The sequence below is a fragment of the Trichechus manatus genome, unplaced genomic scaffold (genome assembly GCF_000243295.1).
Source record: "Trichechus manatus latirostris isolate Lorelei unplaced genomic scaffold, TriManLat1.0 scaffold00018, whole genome shotgun sequence".
In the NCBI taxonomy this organism is placed as follows: Eukaryota; Metazoa; Chordata; class Mammalia; order Sirenia; family Trichechidae; genus Trichechus; species Trichechus manatus.
In genome coordinates this window covers 12,186,679-12,208,012 of record NW_004443954.1, presented here as the reverse complement: position 1 = coordinate 12,208,012, position 21,334 = coordinate 12,186,679, and the positions used below count along the sequence as shown (strand labels likewise).

General features: G+C 38.9%; 1 protein-coding gene across 2 annotated transcripts in view; it reads right to left on the bottom strand.

Moving 5' to 3' along the window:
• The window catches only part of PDE7A (phosphodiesterase 7A), a 137,465-nt gene that overhangs the window by 50,195 nt on the left and 65,936 nt on the right, over positions 1-21,334 (bottom strand). Inside the window, exons 1-2 of one of the 2 annotated variants that reach the window (XM_004372559.2) lie at positions 9,072-10,188; positions 2,821-2,881 (exon numbers count right to left, since the gene is read on the bottom strand). In XM_004372559.2, the coding sequence (XP_004372616.1) occupies positions 2,821-2,881; positions 9,072-9,131 (121 nt within the window). In that variant the 5' untranslated portion in view covers positions 9,132-10,188. Of the gene's footprint in view, positions 1-2,820; positions 2,882-9,071; positions 10,189-21,334 lie in introns of those variants that run through there. The other variant, XM_004372558.2, reaches the window with a different exon arrangement.

Here is a 21,334-nt window from a genome sequence, read left to right as displayed (position 1 = left end):
CAATTTTTTCTTTTCTCATTATACCCAAGACCTTCAGTTGGTTCTTAAAATTTGTTCTTTACAGACAGAAGCTCAGTACGTTCTTACTTGTACCTACATGACTTTCAGATCTATTTCTCTATACAGCAACATAACCACAGCAACCATGTACCAACCACTCCTTTATGTGACTTACGGGAATTATCTTATTTACTCCTCTAACCAAGACAGGTTTCTTAATTCCCATTTTACAGATGCAGAAACTGAGGCTTTGAGAAGTTAGGTAATATGCCCCGTGTCACAAAGCTGGTGTAAGGAGTGAGCCAGGATTCAAACCTAGCTCTGTGGGCTCCAAACTCAGTGCTTTTTTTTTTTTTTTGCTTTTTTTAAAATATTTTATTGTATTTCAGGTGAAGGCTTACAGAACAAATAGTTTCTCATGAAACAGTAGTACACATGTTGTTTTACAAGCTCAGTGCTTTTCCCACATACTTCCCCAGCCTCCAAGTTCATAACCTTTAAGTGTACAGTCCTTAGCCCCGTGCTTTTGCAATTCTTCTTGCCCAGAAAACTCTCCTACTTACTCTTCTAAATAAGGCTATCATCTCCTTCAAGGCTGGTTTCATCTACCATGACTCCATTCCACAATGATTAATCACTTCTCTCAGGTGGAAATTTCTTTACACAACAACGAATATTGACTGAGCACCCACAACACATTAAGCACTGGAAATATGGCAGTAAACAAAATACATCAAGTGCCTGTCCTCATGAAGCTTATCTTGGATGAGACAAATAATAAACAAATAATTTCATGCTATATAATAGTAAATGACACCAAGAAAAACAAAGCTAGGTGACAGGAATAGCAAGTGAGGCATAAGGGAAGGGTGACCTGTTTTTCATTAGTATGGTCAAGGCACGCTTCACTGAAAAGACAACATTTAAGAAGAGTCCTGAAGGAAGTGAAGAGTGAACCATATGGGTATCAGAAGGAAGACGTTTCCAGGCATCAGGACAAGCAAGTATAAATACTCTGAGGCAGAAGCATGCATGGCACATTCAAGGACGAACAAAGAGGCCAGTATGGCTGGACTGAAGTGAGGGGAACTGGTGGGAAGTGGGGTCAGAGAGGTGGTAGGGCCATATCAGACTGGGACTTTGTCGGCCATTATAATAACTTTAAATTGTACTCTGAGTCAGATGGAAAACCACTGGAGGATTCTGAATGGAGGAGTAAGATGATATAATTTATGTTTGAAAAGGTCCGCCCTCCCGCATAGACTAGAATAGAGGAGAGGCACACAGGAAGACGCAGAGAGACACTTAAGGAGCGACTACAATAAATGGCAAAAACTGCCGCCTCAGTTGGGGTGGTAACAGTATAAATAGTGAGTTTCTGGATATATTTTGAAGTTATCAGTCATCAGAACTCACTGATGAATTAGGCATGGCATGTGTAAGAAACAGGAGTCAAGAATAACTCCAAAGTTTTTGACCTGACAACTAAAAGAATGGAGGTACATTTTCTGAGATAGCAGAAGTCTGTAAAATGAACAGATCTGGCAACACAAATCAGACTTTAGTTTTAGACATATTAAGTTTGAGGGGCCGATAAAACACCCAGGTGGAGATGTTCTAAAAAACAAAACAAAACCTGTTGCTATCGAGTTGATTCTGACTCATAGCAATCCTACAGGACAGAAGAGAACCACCCCATAGGGTTTCCAAGGAGCGGCTGGTGGATTTGAACTGCTGACCTTTTGGTTGGCAGCCGAACTCTTAACCACTGTGCCACCAGGACTCCAGAGATGTTCTACAGAGTTAAAAATAAGAATGTGAAGCTCTGTTTTAATAAGAGAGGAATCCTGCACATGTTTGTAGAGAGAAATGGAAACAGCAAAGAGGAAAAGGGTGAACAGACATGGGGAAAATATGTAATAGTGCTGAACAGAATTGAGGGTTGAACTTGCAAAGGCAAATAAAATACACAAGGTAAATTAAAGAGGTGGTAGGGGGAGATGGAAGAACAGTAAAGACAGGGCCTTGGGGAACACTTAGGCTTAAGAATAGGAAAAGGAATTAGTAAAGGAGGCAAAGAAAAAAACAGAGAAGTAGGTGAAGAATAAGGATGGCTCAGAATCATAGAACTCGAGGGAGAAATTCTGAACATGACGAGGGAAGTCATGGAAGACACCTCTAAGAAAAGATGAGTAAATTTGTCTACTGGAAGTTTAATAGTACATTTTCACTAACATCAATACTATGCAAGGGATTAAAGATTGTGTGGATGGAGAGACAATCTGGCAACAAAGAGAGGAAGAGAGAAATAATTATGCATATATATACACATCCAAATTCATTTTACCATGTGGAATTGAGTAATGTATCACAAATAAGTACTAGAACTAGAGGAAGACAATGGTCTTCCTCACCAGCCAAATGAGAATAAAATACATCCAGTGATAGGATGAGCTGATCAGTTATTTCATGATCTCATCTTTGTCCACGCTGGCATTCATTTCTTTCATATTTAATAACTCTACAGATCGAAGGCTCTTTATCTCCTATGAAGAATACTCAAAATGCAATTTAAAAACGTGTACTAATGAATATGTTCCAGTTATTAAGCCACAGAAGTCTAAATTACCTAAAACTCTAAATACTCCTCTGTATTCATATCATATTAATATTGGTTTCCAGACTCCAAACTTCAATATAATAGATTATTTCTGCTACAAACAGTGATGAAAGGCTATCTTACGAAAGATAATACTGCTTCAAATAACAATATATGATAGCAAAATTAACTAATACTGGTACAAAATAAATAATGCTTACCTAGCATACGAATGTACAACGCAGTCTGATCAGAACTGTCATAGGAAATTGCTCCACGCCTCTAGAAATAAAACAAGACACATGCATTTTTAATACATGACAATTAAATCTGGTATAAAATTCAACAAATACGTACTTATTATATATAATTTATTATTTGTAAAGTACTATGCAAGAGAAATTGGATATATAAATGAAATTAGATATGGTACCTGCTCTTGAATGTAGAGTAGCTGAAGCAAATGAAACAAAAGATGAAGTAAAAAGAGCTGAATAGAAGGTTACAAAGGGAGGCTCAAGAAGACAAAGTAAAATATTAAAATAAGATGTGCAAAGACCAGGAGTTAGAAAACAAAAAGGGAAGAACACGCTCAGCATTTCTCAAGCTGAAAGAACTGAGGAAAAAAATGTAAAATCTGAGTTGCGATATTAAAGAATCCTATGGGCAAAAAACTGAACGATACAGGAAACATCAAAAGAAGATGGAAAGAACACAGAGTCACTGTACCAAAAAGAATTGGTCGATGTTCAACCATTTCAGGAGGTAGCATATGATCAAGAAATGACGGTACTGAAGGAAGAAGTCCAGGCTGCATTGAAGGCACTGGTGAGAAACAAGGCTCCAGGAATTGACGGAATACCAGTTGCGATGTTTCAATAAACAGATGCAGCGATGGAAATGCTTACTCACCTATGTCAAGAAATTTGGAAGACAGCTACCTGGCCAAATGACTGGAAGAGATGCATATCTGTGCCCATTCCAAAGAAAGGTGATCCAACAGAATGTGGAAATTATCAAACAATATCATTAATATCACACATAAATGAAATTTTGCTGAAGGTCATTCAAAAATGGTTGCAGCAGTAGATCAACAGGGAACTTCCAGACATTCAAGCCGGATACAGAAGAGGACTTGGACAAGGGATATCATGCTGATGTCAGATAGATCTTGGCTGAAAGCAGAGAATACCATAAAGATGTTTACTTGTGTTTTATTGACTATGCAAAGGCATTTAACTGTGTGGATCATAACAAATTATGGGTAACATTGCAAAGAATGGGAATTCCAGAACATTTAGTTTTGCTCATTAGGAACCTGAACACAGACCAAGAGGCAGTCACTCGAACAGAACAAGGGGACTGTGTGGTTTAAAATCAGGAAAGGAGTGTGTCAGGGTTGTATCCGTTCACTAGACTTGTTCAATCTGTATGCTGAGCAAATAATACGAGAATCTGGACTATATGAAAAAGAAACCAGCATCAGAATTGGAGGAATACTCACTCATTAACAACCTGCGAGATGCAGATGATACAACCTTGCTTGCTGAAAGCAAAGAGGACTTGAAGCCCTTCCTCATGAAGATCAAAGACTACAGCCTTCAGTATGGATTACACCTCAACATAAAGAAAACAAAAATCCTCACAGCTGGAAGAGATTGAAGCAACATCGTGATAAACGGATAAATTATGGAATTTGTCCAAGATTTCGTTTTACTTGGATCCACAGTCAACACTGCTGGAAGCAGCAGTCAAGAAATCAAATAACATATTGCATTGGGAAAATGTGCTGCAAAAGACCTCTTTAAAGTGTTAAAAAGCAAAGATGTCACCTTGAAGACTAAGGTGCACCTGACCCAAGTCATGGTATTTTCAATCACCTCATATGCATGCAAAAGCTGGACAATGAATAAGGAAGACCGAAGAAGAATTGATGCCTTTGAGTTACGGTGTTGGTGAAGAATACTGAACATGTACCATGAACTGCCAGAAGAATGAACAACTCTATCTTGAAGAAGTACAGTCAGAATGCTCCTTACAAGCAAGGATGGCAAGACTTTATTTGGACATGTTATCAGGAGAGACCAGTCCCTGGAGAAGGATATCATGCTTGTTAAAGTAGAGGTTCTGCAAAAAAGAGGAAGACCATCAATGAGACAGACTGACACACTGGCTTCAACAGTGCGCTCAAACTTAGCAACAATTGTGAGGATGGCACAGGATGGGGAAGTATTTCATTACAGGGTCGCTATGAGTTGGAATCGACTGGAAGGCATATAACAACATCTGCTCTGGAAATCTCTAGTTGGGGAAAGGAAATAATTACAATACAATATGCTTAAGTACTATCACAAAAGTAGAGAGAAAGTGAGGAACATGCACTAGGTGTGAACTTAATCTGTCTCAATAAGTTGGAAAAGGTTTGTTTGGATGGCATTTGAGATGACTCTTAAAGGACTAATAGGCTGTGGCCAAATTGAAAAGCAAGGAAAAGGACAACCCATGCAAAACAAATAGCAGGAGTATGGCCAAGAAGCCCAAATGTGTTAGAGACTGCTAAGTCATCTGGTTTTCTGGAGCAAAGAGAAAAGAGGAGGCACAAAAAGGATATTTAAACCATATCATGTAGGCAATAAGAAGCCACAAGAGATTTTTAAGTGCAGGTGAAATATTTAGCAAGTTAACTTTGGTGGCAGTATGAGGGATAGATTGGAAAAGGAAAGACAATAGAGATGAATGAGCAATCTACTAAAAATAGTATGACCACATATGTGCTCTCCAAGCTATAACAGCCAAAACAAGAAACAACCCAAATGTCCACCAACTGATGAATGTATAAATAACATGTGGTATAGCTATACAGAGAAGCCCTGGTTGTGCAATGGTTAAAACACTCAACTGCTAACCAAAAGGGTCAGCAGTTCAAATCCACCTTGGAAACTCTATGAGGCAGTTCTCTGTCCTACAGGGTTCCTATGAGCCGGAACTGACTTGATAGCAAAAGGTTTGGTATTCTTTGCACCTTTTCAATTTTGTGGTATGTGCAGTTATTATATATTCATGAAATAAATCAAATTAAAATTAAAAATTAAAGTGAGAATCTACTACAAAGGAAAGCATGATCTCAAATCCCAAAGGACTAAATTGTACAGAATCCACTCCTGCCATCACACTTAAGAGTCTCTCCTACCAGTAGACTATCCTAAGAGGGCAAACTGCAGTGTTTCAGAGTAAACTATTCTGGAGCAAACAATCACAGTAATCACTTTGGTGTTGACAGGCACCACGCACACCTGTTGTCCCAATCTCCACCCAAAGAAGTTTAGTTTATTAGATTACAACCAAAAACCAAACCAAAGTCACTGCCATCCAGTTGATTCCGACTCACAGCCACCCTGTAGGACAGAGTAGAATTGCCTATGGGGTTTCCAAGACTGTAAGTCTTTATGGAAGCAGATTGCCACATCTTTCTCCCAAGGAGCGGCTAGTGAGCTCAAACTGCTGACTTTTTGGTTAGCAGCTGAGCGCTTTTAACCACTGTGCCACCAGGGCTACTATTAGATTACAAGCATCCCCTTAATACTACCATATTAGGGGAAAACCTCGTAGCCTGGAGAGCACATATGTGGAAAAGAATATTTCTATTAGCCAAGTTATATTAAAGAAAACACAGATTCATTATGTAACAGTTTGTTGCGGTCGACATCTACCAACCTGTTAATGTCTAATAACAACTTGGATAAATAGCTTGTTAAAACAATTTTTAACCTGTTATCTCTAACAGTCTTCTTTAGGAAAGTAGCTGACGTATTTTTTTTTTTTTAATGTAGAAAGGGTATCTACTAAAACAGTCATTAATTAGAAGGGTAAAATCTAATTTATCACTTCACATATTAAGGATTGAGAAAGTAACTAACATCAGTTCTCTGTTAAGTAAAACAGTATTAAGTAAAACACTGGGTAATGAACATAATATAGTTTAGTTTACAACTATGACGTACTAATTTATTTCAAGGTAACTGATTATATTAGTTATTTATAGAGGCACTAATTGAGATATTAAAATGGGATGGTCTGTATTAGTCAACCTTAATAAAAACTTGGCAAAAAGGGAGAATTTAATTCTAAATATATATGAATAAATTACTTAGAGATGTGCAAAATACTCAAGTTATTCATTATAAAGTACTAGTTTAATTAATTCTGGTCCACAAATACTTAGCTTTAATGCTATACTCAGCTACAAGAACATAATTTTGTGAAATAAATCCAAATGAGACAAATATATATATGTATTTTAAAGAATGGACTTTTAAAAATATATTTGAACCCATCAACAACAACAACAAATTCATTCCTCTATCTTTAAATACAGATTAAAAGTGAATATTAAGTTTTCTCACTAAGCAATCTAGGTAGAATAATCTAAAATAACCAATTTTGGAAAAATACATTATAAATTATGAATTGCAACAATGAAAATCTGACTTTCATGTTAGAAACATGTTATTTTCAAAAATAATTATACATGCTTTGTACACTAAGAATGTTGCATGGATTTAATATATATTTTTGAAAGATTATCGTTTAAAAAACCCATATATTAGAATTCCATTGTTAATAAAAATAGTACAACAAATTTAATCAAAATCCTGTGTCACACTGTTAGTCATAAAACACATTCCCACCTCACCTCACCAGTGAATGGAAATAACTAAGTAACTTCTACTCGTGACTTTTCTAATTTAGCCATCCTGGGAACAGCTTGTAAAGCAAACCAGTATAGGTCAAAACATGGGTGAGGCTGAGCTAATCAGAAACTGACAGCCGCAGCATAAACAAGTTAAATTGTAGGGCTCCAAAGGATCCACAGCCACACTAATAAGAGTTTTGAGCACCCTGGTAAGATACTCCTCGCTCATCTTGAATCAGGGTGAGTCACTCTTCAACTGATTTTACTTACAAGGTAAATGACAAAAGATGTAAAAGTTGTTCCCAGTATTAGTTAATACATAACTAAAAGACAGCCATGTTTTAAAACTGAGCAAAGATTTTTAAACTGCCATTGTTTCTATCTTCCAAGTTTTTCCACTGAAAGATGTATTGTGAAAAAGCATGTATATTTCCCTTATGTGGTGAAGTAATATATATTAACTAACACTTGCTGAGCTCCTAACACTGCACCAGAAGACGTTCCAGGGGATCTCTCACATAATCTCACTTCACCCACATAAGACCTCTATTGGATAGGTCTTATTGGCCCCATTTTGCAGATCAGTAAACTGATGGTCAAAGAGCATATACACAGTAGAACTAGATAAACGTTTGGTAACAGTACCAAAAAATGATAACATATAAGCAAAAACTGAAGCCTTGCCTAAGTTTGGAAAGCAGTTTTCTCTGATGTAGCAAAATAAGCCTTTTCAGAGTGTATTCATCTTACCTATGCTACAAAAGACATGCTTGTGTTTGGGTGCCAAAAGTATTTCAATACTTCATAGACCCATTGAATAGTATCCTGTCCTTCTTCCCTATGCACACAATGGGCTTTTCTATTAAAAAAAAAAAAAAACACAAACTTAATTTAAATTTTTGGAGGTCAAGACAAAAGTCTCTGACAACATTCACATATTCAATGAATGCATTATTAACATTAACTTGGCCTTCATTCAATAACTTGGCAAGCTAATCCTTTAAAAACAATGAGTAAAGTAAATAAAAGCTGTCAGCATAACAAAATTGATTCTTATAAAACACAAGAATTTTTTAAATGTGGAAAACATTGTTTTTCTTTAAGAGACTCTTCAATTATTCACTAAAAGGGCCACTTCAAGCAAGAGGCGATTATGCTTAAAATGTTATGCTTAAATGTGAAAAATTATATATCAGGGATTAAAATCTTGCTTGAAGAAGAAACTTAACTTTTTAGAAGCTTTGTGCTGCTCAGCAAACAGTGATGGCTTTATAAATTGTAAATTAATACTATCCAATTTCTTAATACGGAAGGTAAAAAGCTACGTGGTTGGATGAAAGATCATTTTTATACAAGTATAGAAAATATAATATCAAATAGTATAATCTTAAATATTTCCTGCTTTAAACATTACTAAATTTTTTTTTCTCCGAAAGAGAATGTTTAAAACATGTATACCTTGAAGTCTAATTTGTTTTCTTTTAAAATCTGAAAAGTTAAAAACTTCTTTAAGGGATTACTATGAGGAAAAAGCTACTTCAAAATCAAGGAATGATACGATACCACAAAAAGCCCTTAAGGAGGAAAGAGGTCAAATAAGAATAAAAATTAAAACTAGTAATTTTAAGCTTTTCCACTGATAGGCAAAACTCATAGCTCTTTTAATCAAAGAAATAAAAACTGAGGGAAAAGGAGAAAAAAACTGACTAGTTATTTTATTCCTATCAAATCCATAAACAAGTGATTAATGTTACAATCCTAAGAATAAAGATGGCCTACCTTAGAGGCGATCCACTTGATAAGAACCAAGGCCAGACACCAGATCAATGTAATTCCCATTGGATCAACCGAAAGCCCGTTGCATAATCCCTCCCCTCCACCAGAGAGCAAGGACTTCTGAGGAGTCTGGTAAATCACAAGCTGTCCAGAGACCGAAGAGAGGGGACACTGACTGATTTGAACCTCCAGCAGCTGCCTTCACACAACTATCACCTGACTTCTCTGAGAATGCACGGCCCAGCCAGCCTTTTCGCTGAGCACTGGCTTAATACCACAACACCAGGGTTGGGGTCAAACAACGTAAGTAAAGTTGGAACAAGGAAAAAAAAAAAAAACAACCTCAGTGAGGGCTGACCTAACGGTCTCACAAAATGTAGACCTAAAGAGGTTTCTGACGAGCCCCAAACACTTCTACAATCTTAATACTAGCAGATTGCTTTGAACCAACTTCCAAAAACTGTTTGGCAGTACTAAAAATTTACTCGTACTTTTCACATATACCAGCTTCACAGGGATAATGTCCCGACATTTAAAAACATTAGTATATTTTAATCTATCTTTTTCAAATTTAAATCTTTTAATTTGTTCAACTTTTTATTTCCTTTAGAGATAGGACTGATTACTTTATGAACATTAGAGACTGCCATAAATAATGTCTGAGCTACTTAACACTATAATTCATTCACTGTGAATTTATTGACAAAAGGAGAGTCTAGCAGTGCATTTTCAAATAATTAAAAGTATTTTTTCAAGCCCCAGTTGCAATCTAACTTATACAATCATTTTTGGGCACATGTCTCATTCTTTTCTTGGCTATGACTGAGCTCTCCTAAGAGTTAAGTGTGCCTATATTCATCCATCTTCATGATCTCTCATAGCAGCTAGCATGTTGCAGGCAGTACTGCTGAGGAAAATCCATTTATGAAACTTTCATTCATGTATTCAGCAACTATTTATTAAGCTGCTACAATGCGGGAGGCCCTGTGCTAGAGGCTAGGGATGTAACTGTTGAGTAAAAATGGCCATGGTTCCTGCCCTTGTGAAGCCGACAGTTTAATGAGTCTGCATTAGTCAAATAATTATGCAAACAATTACAAAACTGCAACTGTAACAAGCGTGATGAAGTAGGGATAGGAGCCGCCAACGCAGCCTGCGTCTGACCTAGTCAAGAGTTTCAGATGCCTTCCCAGACTCCCTGAAATGTACCTGAGCTGTGAAAGAGCAAGAACATGAAGACCAGTGACCCGCAGAGACGGAGTAAGACGTGCCAAGGAGCAAAACAAAAGGAAGCAGGGCAAGTAGGAGATGGAAAAAAAGACAGGAGGCTTCAGTGCAGGAAGGTGGGCGAGCCAGAGAGGGGCCAGATGAGGCTGGGGGGTGCAGAGGAAGAGGCCAGGCCACACAGGAGCCTCCCAGGAGACCACGTGACAGTGTTCTGTCTTCATCCTAAAAATTAATCCCAATAATGGGGAAATTAGGGAGGAGGGGAGAGCATAGGGCAAAGCTCTGTGCTTTCTGCACAATTTTTCTGTAAACTGCTCTAAAAAAAACAAAGTTTATTAAATTTAAAAAAATTAATCCCAACCTGCTAAAGAATTTTAGCAGATTTTGCATTTTAAGAAGACCACTTTGGTCAAGTATAGACAGTGGTGTAGGGGCTGTATGGTAGTTCAGAGGCCACTGCAGGGTCCGAGGAGAGGTGTGGTGGCCTGGACTGGGATAGCAGTGGTGGAGATGAAGATAATGGACTGACTGAACAGATACTTAGGGGTAGCAGGACTGTGCGATGTATGGCAGTCCACAGCAAGACAACGTCATCTCCACATCAATGGCACAAAGATGAAGGGTCTAAAATATTTGAAAATGGACCAAATACTTTATAAATACTAATATTATTTTCATTAGCCAATCCTTGGTACAAAGAATTTTTTTTTTCAAGTTAATTCTAGACCTATCAAAACAAAGCATAAATTAAATATACAGGTCTAAATAAAAATTTTCCTAAATTGAAACCACTCATAAAACATGGCCATAAATTGCTACTCCACAAAATATACGTTATGTACCTCTCCTGTGGATACTACGCTAACAAGCTGTGTGTACTACTGCAATGCCCATCTCGCACAAATGAAGATGACGTCTTCATTTTGTCATGAGACTAGGCACAGCCTGAGTGTCAGGTCTTCGTTTATTCTCAGGAATCCAGTAAGGGTCCAGTGACCAAACTTTAAGGATGCCCAGGAATGGGGCAGAGCAGAAGCGTGTACATTAGCCCAATTCTCGAAATGCTGGCAGTCACCTATAAGAGGCCAGGCAGCCTGGGCCCGTGCTAATGCTGGCTTGTGGTCATTCATTATCTGCCTCTCTGGCTTGGGTTGTGCTCTCCAAATTATTAGTCCACCACCACCTGCTGAGCCCAGGAACGCTTCTCTTCATTTCAACCTCACACTTCCCTTCCAATCAGCTGCTCAGAAAGGGTCAAGTTTTAAGAGACAAATACAAGACTGCTATTTTTGGCATAGTACTTAAGTATTTTTAATAAATGTCCCTTTGGTTAATGGTGAACTCCACAATCTGCATTTTCCTTTAACCTAAAAGAGAGGGACTGAAATAATCAGAACTGAGACACATACCGAAAAACTGTGACAGTAAGAAAAAGAGTTCACTCTTTTAAATGAATGTGTCAAGACTATTTCCACCTTTATCAGGCTTGGAGACAAGAGCCTGGGTTTACTTCCAGGCTTTACTGCTGTAAGCTGAGTGACCCCGGGCAAGCCACCACCTTATTTTCCTCCCCTTCACTGGAGTTAAATGATAGGTATAAAACAATACCTAGCTCACAGTAGGCTCTCAATAAATTTTAGCTCAATTTGAATGAAATATTTAAGACCTAGGAATGATAATGCCGTGCCCTGAGCACTCTTGCTTCACCTCAACTCTAGGCTTACCTGAAATCACAACTGTCCAGAAGAGAAACTTGCTCTGCTGCTTGCCAAGCACCCTATAGAAGCCTCCTCTGCCCTACCTTAGGGCTACAGCCTTGGTTTTCATGTTCACACCAGCTAATATGTCGGCTGCTTAAAACAGTTTCCCCTGGCATCTACTTCTTGAATTTCTACTATATGTCTGATACTGAAACAGAAACGATCAAGACACAATCCTCCCAGATCAGAAAATGTCCTATTTGAATACAGTCACTGAGATTATGCCCAAAATCACAAAGCCTTCATTGCTTTATATCATTTGTATCACTCACACAAAGCTTATAAAAATCTCAGGCAATACAATTTTTCTTGAAGTAGTACTTATATTTGGAACCCTATTTCATATTTTTTTCATAATGTTCAAAGATCACTTCCCAAAATCCTTCTACCATCCCAGTGGTAAAAAATCTTCCCCTAACTAAAGATATTTTTTTGATGTTCCATAGATTTCCTTTTGAAATCTTATAACAAAGGTAATAGTAAATGATCTCAAGAAATTAAATTCCAGATAAACATTTTACATTTAACCTTCTTAATGGTGTGAACCTAATGGCTCTAAAACTTTTTCTTATTTTGCGATATGACATATTTAGGACTACCTTATCTTGCTAAATTGCAAGATTTCTCTTAAAAATAAAAATAATTTTCAATAAGATGAAATAAAAACAAAGGCTATTGTCAAAGTACTATGAATTCTCCTTTATAGCCTTATGCTTATTTCTTAGAAAAGTCTCTTAAAAATTAATCTTTTCAGAGTTAAATCACATAATTTATTGTCCTACAAGGAAATAGTGGCCTCTTTAACAAATGCATTCTTTTCATTAACCATTTTCTCAGCTGTCTCAAATCTTTAATGAACCATGGCAGGGTAGCAATAGATCAGCTGACTAAAAAAATTAATGCATAGAATACATACAAACTTTTGAAAACAGAATTTGATATTACAAGAATGTATAAAAATTTTACCTTTCTGGGGTTTATAAGGCTAATATCTGAAAAACTAAATTAAAATCAAGTCCCATAATTTTACGAGTGTAATCAATAGAAAGAAAGGTATGACTTTGATCATTGTTTCTTAGGGAAGCAACCGAAGAGCAAATTTTATCCCTGGGGCTCTCTGCCATCCACAGGACACCTGTCAATCTTGGCAAGAGCCTTTAGCTATCCATATAGAGAGCCAGCATGTCCCTCTCTTGACCAAATTAGGCTAACCTCATCTGCATTGACATCAGTGTCTATAATTTTGGAATCCCGTGGACAGAAATAGCTTATCACAGAGTCCTTTATACAAATGAAGTGCCTGAAGCAAACTATAACCAAATTTATGGTGGAAAAAACAAACACCATAATGAAAACCCTCCAACTGTGCTTTGATAATTGTGAATTCCAGCCAATTTTAATAATAAACAGGGTTTTGTTATTTTTGTTGATCATTTTACTAAAAACCACATACCAAGGCTTATTATTTTTCAAATGGTGTGAATTTCAAGAGATATAAAACTAAAAAAAAATTCAGCTTTCATAGCTAACAAAAATTATTTAAACATTTATGGTAGCATGACAGTTCTACCAGTCAATTAAGACCTTTCTGTCATAGATTTTTAACTCTTAATTAAGTTTTCTGTAATATAGTATACCAGTATCTGATGACAATGGACATGTGATTCCTCCTATTAAGAAGGAAATAATTAAAACAGCTTGGCATTTTACAAACATTCAAGTCTTCTGGTCCAGAAAACTACATCCTATGATACTAAATGAACTTACACATTTGTTTATCTGTTCATAATACCTGAAAATCATGGAGAAGTAGAAAGTTGTCACAAAACACAGGCAAATGTTGCCTCAGTTTCCAAAAGGAAAAAAAAAAACCCAGTAATGTAGATCCCACAACTGGAGAGTTTGGACTTAGAAAAGGAGCACACAATGGGTTTACTTTAAGCATAAGGTTACTACTATGTTAGACCAAGAGAATGTCACACACAAAGGACACCTGGATTCCAGCAAGGCTGCAAACAAAGTCTCTGGTGACATTCTTAAGAACAAGACAGAACAATGTGAGTCCCGTACAACAGGCAGACTCCTGGCTGACTGAACAAACATACCCACAAAGTTTAAGTAACTACCTGATAGCAACCTAGTGGAAGATTTCTAGAGGTAAATAACAGAATTCTGCATTTGACCTTGTTTTGTTTCACATTTATTTGGGTGATGATCAGATAAATGCATATCAAGTCTGCAAATAAAACTCAAAAAGGGTGAATCAGCATGCTAAATTACCAACTTAAAAAAAAAAAACAGAATTCTTAATTTTGATATAAAATAAAATGAATGTGTATAGAACAACAGAAATCTTAAATACACACACACACACACACACACACACATACACAGGGAGGAGGCGGAGCCAACATGGTGCTATAGACAGAAGCACCATGCCATCCCTGTGCAGCAAAGTCCTGGAAAACTAAGTAAAACAAGATACAAATGTCAATCCTAGAACCCCAAGCATCAGATGAAGGGGTAATTAATCAAGCACCGAATGGAAGAAGGAACTGACAGAAAACAGAGAATGACGAGCGCTACAGACTGGAGGTCCCCTGCCAGCTAACGTGGCATGGATTCACTATCTTGGAGCACAGCCACCAATAACCCTGGACAGGGACTACAGGAAAGCAACTTCACGGAGCTCCCAACAGGAGACAGAGTACCCGGTGTCATGGTTTGAATTATGTCCCCCCAAAAATGTGTGTATCAATTTGGCTAGGCCATGATTCCTGGTACTCTGTGATTTTCCTGTATGTTGTAAACCTGCCTTTATGATGTTAATGAGGGAGGATGGGTGGCAGTTGTGTTAGTAAGGCAGGACTGGATCTACAAGATTGGATTGTGTCCTGAGGCAATCTCTTGAGATATAAAAGACAGAAGGGAGCAGAGAGACGGGGGACCTCATACCATCAAGAAAGCAGTGCCAGGAGCAGAGCACGTCCTTTGGACTGGGGTCCTTGTGCAGAGAAGCTCCTAGTCCAGGGGAACACTGAAGAGAAGAAGGCCGACAGAGAGAAATAGCCTTCCCCTGGAGCTGATGACCTGAATTTGGACTTTTAGCCTACTTTTGACTATGAAGAAATAAACTTCTCTTCATTAAAACCATCCACTTGTGGTATTTCTGTTGTAGCAGCGCTAGATGACTAAAACACCCGGTAACCAGAGATACATACTTTCCCACCCCTCAACCCTTCTGCCCTATACACTGCCTCTGTGGCTTTCCAACGGGCTACAGTTGCTCAGCCAGAAAGACACTGGTTCACTGCTGCCCTGGGTCTGCCCAGTCCTCAAAGCCCAGTTCCCTCAGCACCATATATTCTGTTTTTTTGTTTCTTGTCTCTCTTTCCTTTCCTTTCTCCTGGCCACCTAGCCCCGTGCACTGCCTCTGCCCCTTCTCAACGGGCCATGCCTTACCGCTTAGCTAGAGAGCCACCAGCACACGGCCTCCCTAGGTCTGCACTACACCCTCCAGCCAGCTCCCTCAGTGCCATATTTTTTATTTTTCTTTATCTTTCCCTTTCTCCCTTTTGCTTCTTCCTCCCACTTAGGCCCTGTGCTGCCTTTGCCCCTTCCTGACAAGCCATGCCGCAGTGCCCAGTGAGAGAGACACCAGCTCTCTGCCACCCCAGTTCTGCCCCACCCCCAACTGCAAGTTCCCTCAGTGCCATGTTTTGTTTTTGTTTCTTCTGTCTCTCTTCCTACCTTCCGTTCTCTTCTCCCACCCACCTAGCCCCATGCACCGCCTCTGCCTCTTCTCGACCAGCCGTGCCACACCACTGGACTAGAGAACCACCAGCACAAGGCCTCCCCAGGTCTGCCCTGCCCCACCAGCCAGCTCCTTCAGTGCTATATTTTTCATTTTTATCTTTCCCTTTCTTTTCTTTCTTCCTCCCACATAGACCCTATACTGCCCTGCCCCTTACTGGCCCAGCAAGAGAGACACTAGGTCACCACCATCCCAGTTCTACCCCACCCACAATGGCCAGTTTCCTCAGGGTCATTTTGTTGTTATTGCTGGTGTTGTTCTGTTTTTGTTTCTTCTGTCTTTCCTTTCCTTTCCTTTCTCCCACCCACCTAGCCCCATGCACCACCCCTATGCCTTCTGGACGAGCTGTGCCACACCACTTGGCTAGAAAGATGCCGGCACACGGGTCCCCCAGGTCTGCCCCGCACCCACCAACAGACTCCTACCATGCCACCATTTTATTTATTTATTTTTATTATTATTATTATTTTCTTTTTCTTCATTATTTTTACCTGTTTCTCTTTCATTCTCCCACTTAGCTCCATGCTTCACATCCTCTCCCTTCCCTCCTACATCTCTGCAACATGCATCGAAGGCTGTGTCCCCAAGTGTCACTTGCATGGACCTCTAGACCCCAGGATTCACCCCATGCGGCCCCCTGGCCCCGTCCTGATGAGCACCATACTCCCGAGCAGCACCGGCATGGACCCCTGGACCCCCGAACCCTGCCCTGCACCACCCCATGGCTCCCCCAACCAAGCACCAATTCCCGAGCAAGACTGGTGGAGACACCTGGACCCTGTGCCACCCCAGCCACAACTGCAGAGTGCTGTGCCCATGTGCAAGACCGATATACCCCAGGTACCCCAACTTGCCAACTCCAGTTAATGCTACAAACGACCCATTTCTGCCCCCTTCCCACCAGCTGGATCTGCCCTGCTGCACCATAGTTGAGCAACTGGCCCTGCCCATCTGGACAACATGGTGAGAACTACTGTGCCCAGACAAACAAGCAACAAAACATGCCCAGCCCACCCACCCACACATAACCAAGTAAAACCAAAAAACAGGGTGAAACAAACAAACCTATCATCAATAAATGAAGAAAATAAATGACAGCAATAAGCTCACACCTATCAATGATCACACTGGACATAAATGGCTTAAATGCACCCGTAAAGAGACACAGAGTGAGAGCATGGATAAAAAAAACAGGGCCCATCAATATGCTGTCTACAAGAGACACACCTTAGAAACAAAGACATAAAGATATTAAAAATTAAAGGATGGAAAAAATATATCAAACAAACAACAACCAAAAAAGAGCAGGAGTGGCAATACTAATCTCAGATAAAACAGACTTTAAGACAAAATCCACCATAAAAGACAAGGAAAGACATTATATAATGACTAAAGGGACAATCCTTCATGAGGACATAGCCATAATAAACATCTACGTACCCAATGACAGGGCTCCAAGATACATAAAACACACTCTAACAGCACTAAAAAGAGCAATTAACAGTTCCACAATAATAGTAGGAGACTTCAACACACCACTCTTGGTAAAGGATAGAACATCTAGAAAGAAATTCAACAAAGATACAGAAGATCTAAAGGCCACAATCAATGAACTTCACCTCACAGACATATACAGAACACTCCAACCAACAGCAGCAAAGTATACATTCTTTCTGAAAGTTCTCCAGAATAGACCACATCTTAGGTCACAAAGAACCCTCAACAAAATCCAAAACACTGAGCTAATACAAAGCATCTTCTCTGATCACGACTCCACAAAAGTAGAACTTAATAAAAGAAAGAAGCAAAGGAAAAAAATGAAAAACATGGAGACTGAATAATACCTTGCTTAAAAACCACTGGGTAATAGAAGAAATCAAACATGGAATCAAAAAATTCCTAGAATTAACAGAGAAAGAAAACATGTCATACCAAAACCTTTGGGACAAAGCAAAGGCAGTGCTCAGAGGTCAATTTATACCAACAGATGCACACATCAAAAAAAGAAGGCATAAAATCAAAATGTTAGCTTTACAACTCAAACAGAAAGAAAACAGCAAAAGAAGACCACAGCCACCAGAAGAAAGGAAATAATAGACTAGAGCAGAAATAAATGAAACAGAAAAACAATAGAAAGAATCAATAAAACCAAAAGTTGGTTCTTTGAAACAACAAAATTGGCAAACCACTGGCCAAACTGACAAAAGAAAAACAAGAGAGGAAGCAAATAACCCAAATAAGAAATGAAACGGGGGACATTAAAACAGACCCAACTGAAATAAAGGATCATAACAGAGTACTAAGAAAAACTGTTCTCCAACAAATCTGAAAACCTAGAGAAAATGGACAAATTTCTAGGAACACACTATCTACCTAAACTAACACAAACTGAGGTCAAAAATCTGAACAGACTCATAACAAGAGAAGAGACTGAAAAGGTGATTTAACAAAAAAAACTGCTGGCCCAGATAGCTTCACTGGAGAATTCTACCAAATATTCAGAGAAGAGCTCACACCGGTACTACTCAAACTATTTCAAAACAGAAAAGAAAGGGATACTTCCCTAATTCATTCTATGAAGCAAGCATAACCCCGATACCAAAACCAAGCAAAGACACCACAAAAAAAGAAGACTACAGACAAATATCTCTCATGAACATAGATGCAAAAACTCTCAAAAAAAAATCTTCAAGAAAATTCCAGCCAATAGGGCAAAACAGTACACAGTACTGGGCAAGTCAGCACAACTTGACCAAGGCAAAGTCCTAGAAGATTCATAGACACAGCCAAACTCCCTAGGGGACCAAATTACCGGGCTGAGGGCTAAGGACCATGGTCTCGGGGGACATCTTGCTCAACTGCCATAACACAGTTTATAAAGAAAATATTCTACATCCTACTTTGGTGAGTAGCCTGTGGAGTCTTAAAAGCTTGTGAGCAGCCATCTAAGACACTCCACTGTCCCATCCAGTCTGGAGCAAAGGAGAGTGAAGAAAACCGAAGACATAAGGGAAAGGTTAGTTCAAAGGAATAATGGACCACAACTACCACAGCCTCCATCAGACTGAGTCCAGTACAACTAGATGGTGCCCAGCTACCACCACCAACTGCTCTGACAAGGATCACAACAGAGGGTCCCAGACAGAGCTGGAGTTGCAGAACAAAATTCAAACTCAAAAAAACAACCAGACTTACTGGTCTGACAGATACTGGAGAAACCCTGAGAGTATGGCCCCTGTACACCCTTTTTTGTACTAAAGTCACTCCTGAGGTTTACCCTTCAGCCAAATTTAGGCAGGCCTGTAAAACAAACAATAACACACATAGTTCAACCATGTATATGAGACTAAATGGGTACACCAGCCCAGGGGCAAGGATGAGAAAGCAGGAGGGGACAGGAAAGCTGGACAAGTGGAAATTTGGAACCCAAGGTTGAGAAGGGGAGAGTGCTGACACATCATGGGGTTTGCAACCAGTGTCACAAAGCAGTATGTATATTAATTGTTGAATGAGAAATTAATTTGCTCTGTAAACTTTCACCTAAAGCATAATTAAATATATATATATATATTAAGAAAAAAACACAGGAAGTTTAAATTTTAAGTTAATAAGGGACGATAGGTATAGGTTATCTTAGGAGGCACTGAGAGTCAGAGAAGTGTTTAAATCAAGAACGTGCCACTATCCTCAATACAAGCCACATGTATAAGCCTGAATTCAGTTCTCAATGTCACAGTGGAAGCTGCATGTAACACTACATTTTTAAACACAGATAGGAATACCGTAATGAGGAATGGTTTTAGAACCTGCTTTAGGCAAAGAAAGGCAAGGGGTGGGGAAATGCTGAACCAGGGAGAAGTTTAGCTTTATTCACTGAAATTAATACAAATCACCCGAAGTTTGTGGAAAACAGAATAACTCGTTACCTTCTAAGAACTGTCTACAATTTCAGCCATGTAAAATGGAAGAAGTTGCCTCAAAGTAGCCTCTCTCAAGAAAGCTGTGTGGGAAGCTAGAACAAATAACTTCCAACGTCTTTGCCAATTCTAAGATTCTACAATACTATAATTTGCTTGTGGGTCAACACTTTTAACTTTAAACTAAAGACAAACTTGAATCAAATCCATGACAATTTTTTTTTCTACCAGTAATCTAGAAACAAAATGCAATAACTCACAACTTAGTCAAATGGAAAGATTCTTTTTCCATAAACAAAAGATAAATAAGGTTACAAGACCATAGATACATCTTCTTACATCTAACAACCAAAGAAAAGCTTTCTGAGAAAGCAGGCTTTTAAAGTCCTTTCAATGGAATGAAGCCCTGGTGGCATAGTGGTTAAGGGCTTAGTTGCTAACCTAAAAGGTCGGCAGTTCGAATCCATCAGCTGCTCCTTGGAAACCCTATAAGGCAATTCTACTCTTTCCTATACAGTCATTATGAGTTGGAATTGACTCGACAACAATGGGTTACAGTTTCAATGGGATAGTGCATCTATCACCATACCCCACACAAGATCTAACCATACTTTCTCAAACCTACTCTCTCTCTATATATACATGTATTTTTAAACGAGACCTATTTGTAGGTAGGAGCCCTTGGGTGGTTATGATGGTTAAGCTTGTCTGTCAGCTTGGCTGGGCCATGATTCTCAGAGATTTGGCCTTTATGTAACGATAGTTTGGCAGTTATGTAGTGATACAGTTATCCTCCAAGATATGATCTGATGTGATCAGCTAATTAGTTGTAAAAGGAGTTTCCTCAGGGGTGTGGCCTGCATCCAATATACACATTGATGTTCTGGCAAAGCTCACTCACATGCTCTGAATACTACATCTGGCTTGTCATCATCTGACCTCCAGTTCTTGGGCCTTGAGCCAGCAGCCTGCCGTACTGCCTGCCAATCTGGCGATCCGTCGGCTTCTGGAGCCTGTGAACCCATCTTGGGATCTGTCAGCCTCCACAGCCTGTGAGCCAGCAGTTTGCCCCTTGACCTGCCGATCTTGGGTTCGTCAGCCTCTCTCTCTCTGTATATATATGTACACACACACATATGTATACACAAACACATACATATACATATGCACATGCTTATATATATATATATATGTATGTATATATATATATATATGTATGTATATATGTATATACTTCACTGTTTTTGCTTCTCTAGAAAACCCCACCTAAGATATTGGGTAGGAGGAGGGGTTCTAGAGAAATAAAATCATAAGGATGAATTTTCTAAATTGGTTCTCAACTCTGACTAGTCTTAAAGGTGCTGATGACTCTGCCTCCAGTAGTAAAGAGGGCGCCACCAGAGCACAGCGTGAGATGGCAATATTAATTAACAAAATATCACCAAAAAATAGACCAAATATTGGTGAGAAGCAAGGCTCTGAGTGACTGCATATTTGATACTTCTCTACAATTTCATCAAAATGAGAAGGACAGGGAAGTTGGTTGGT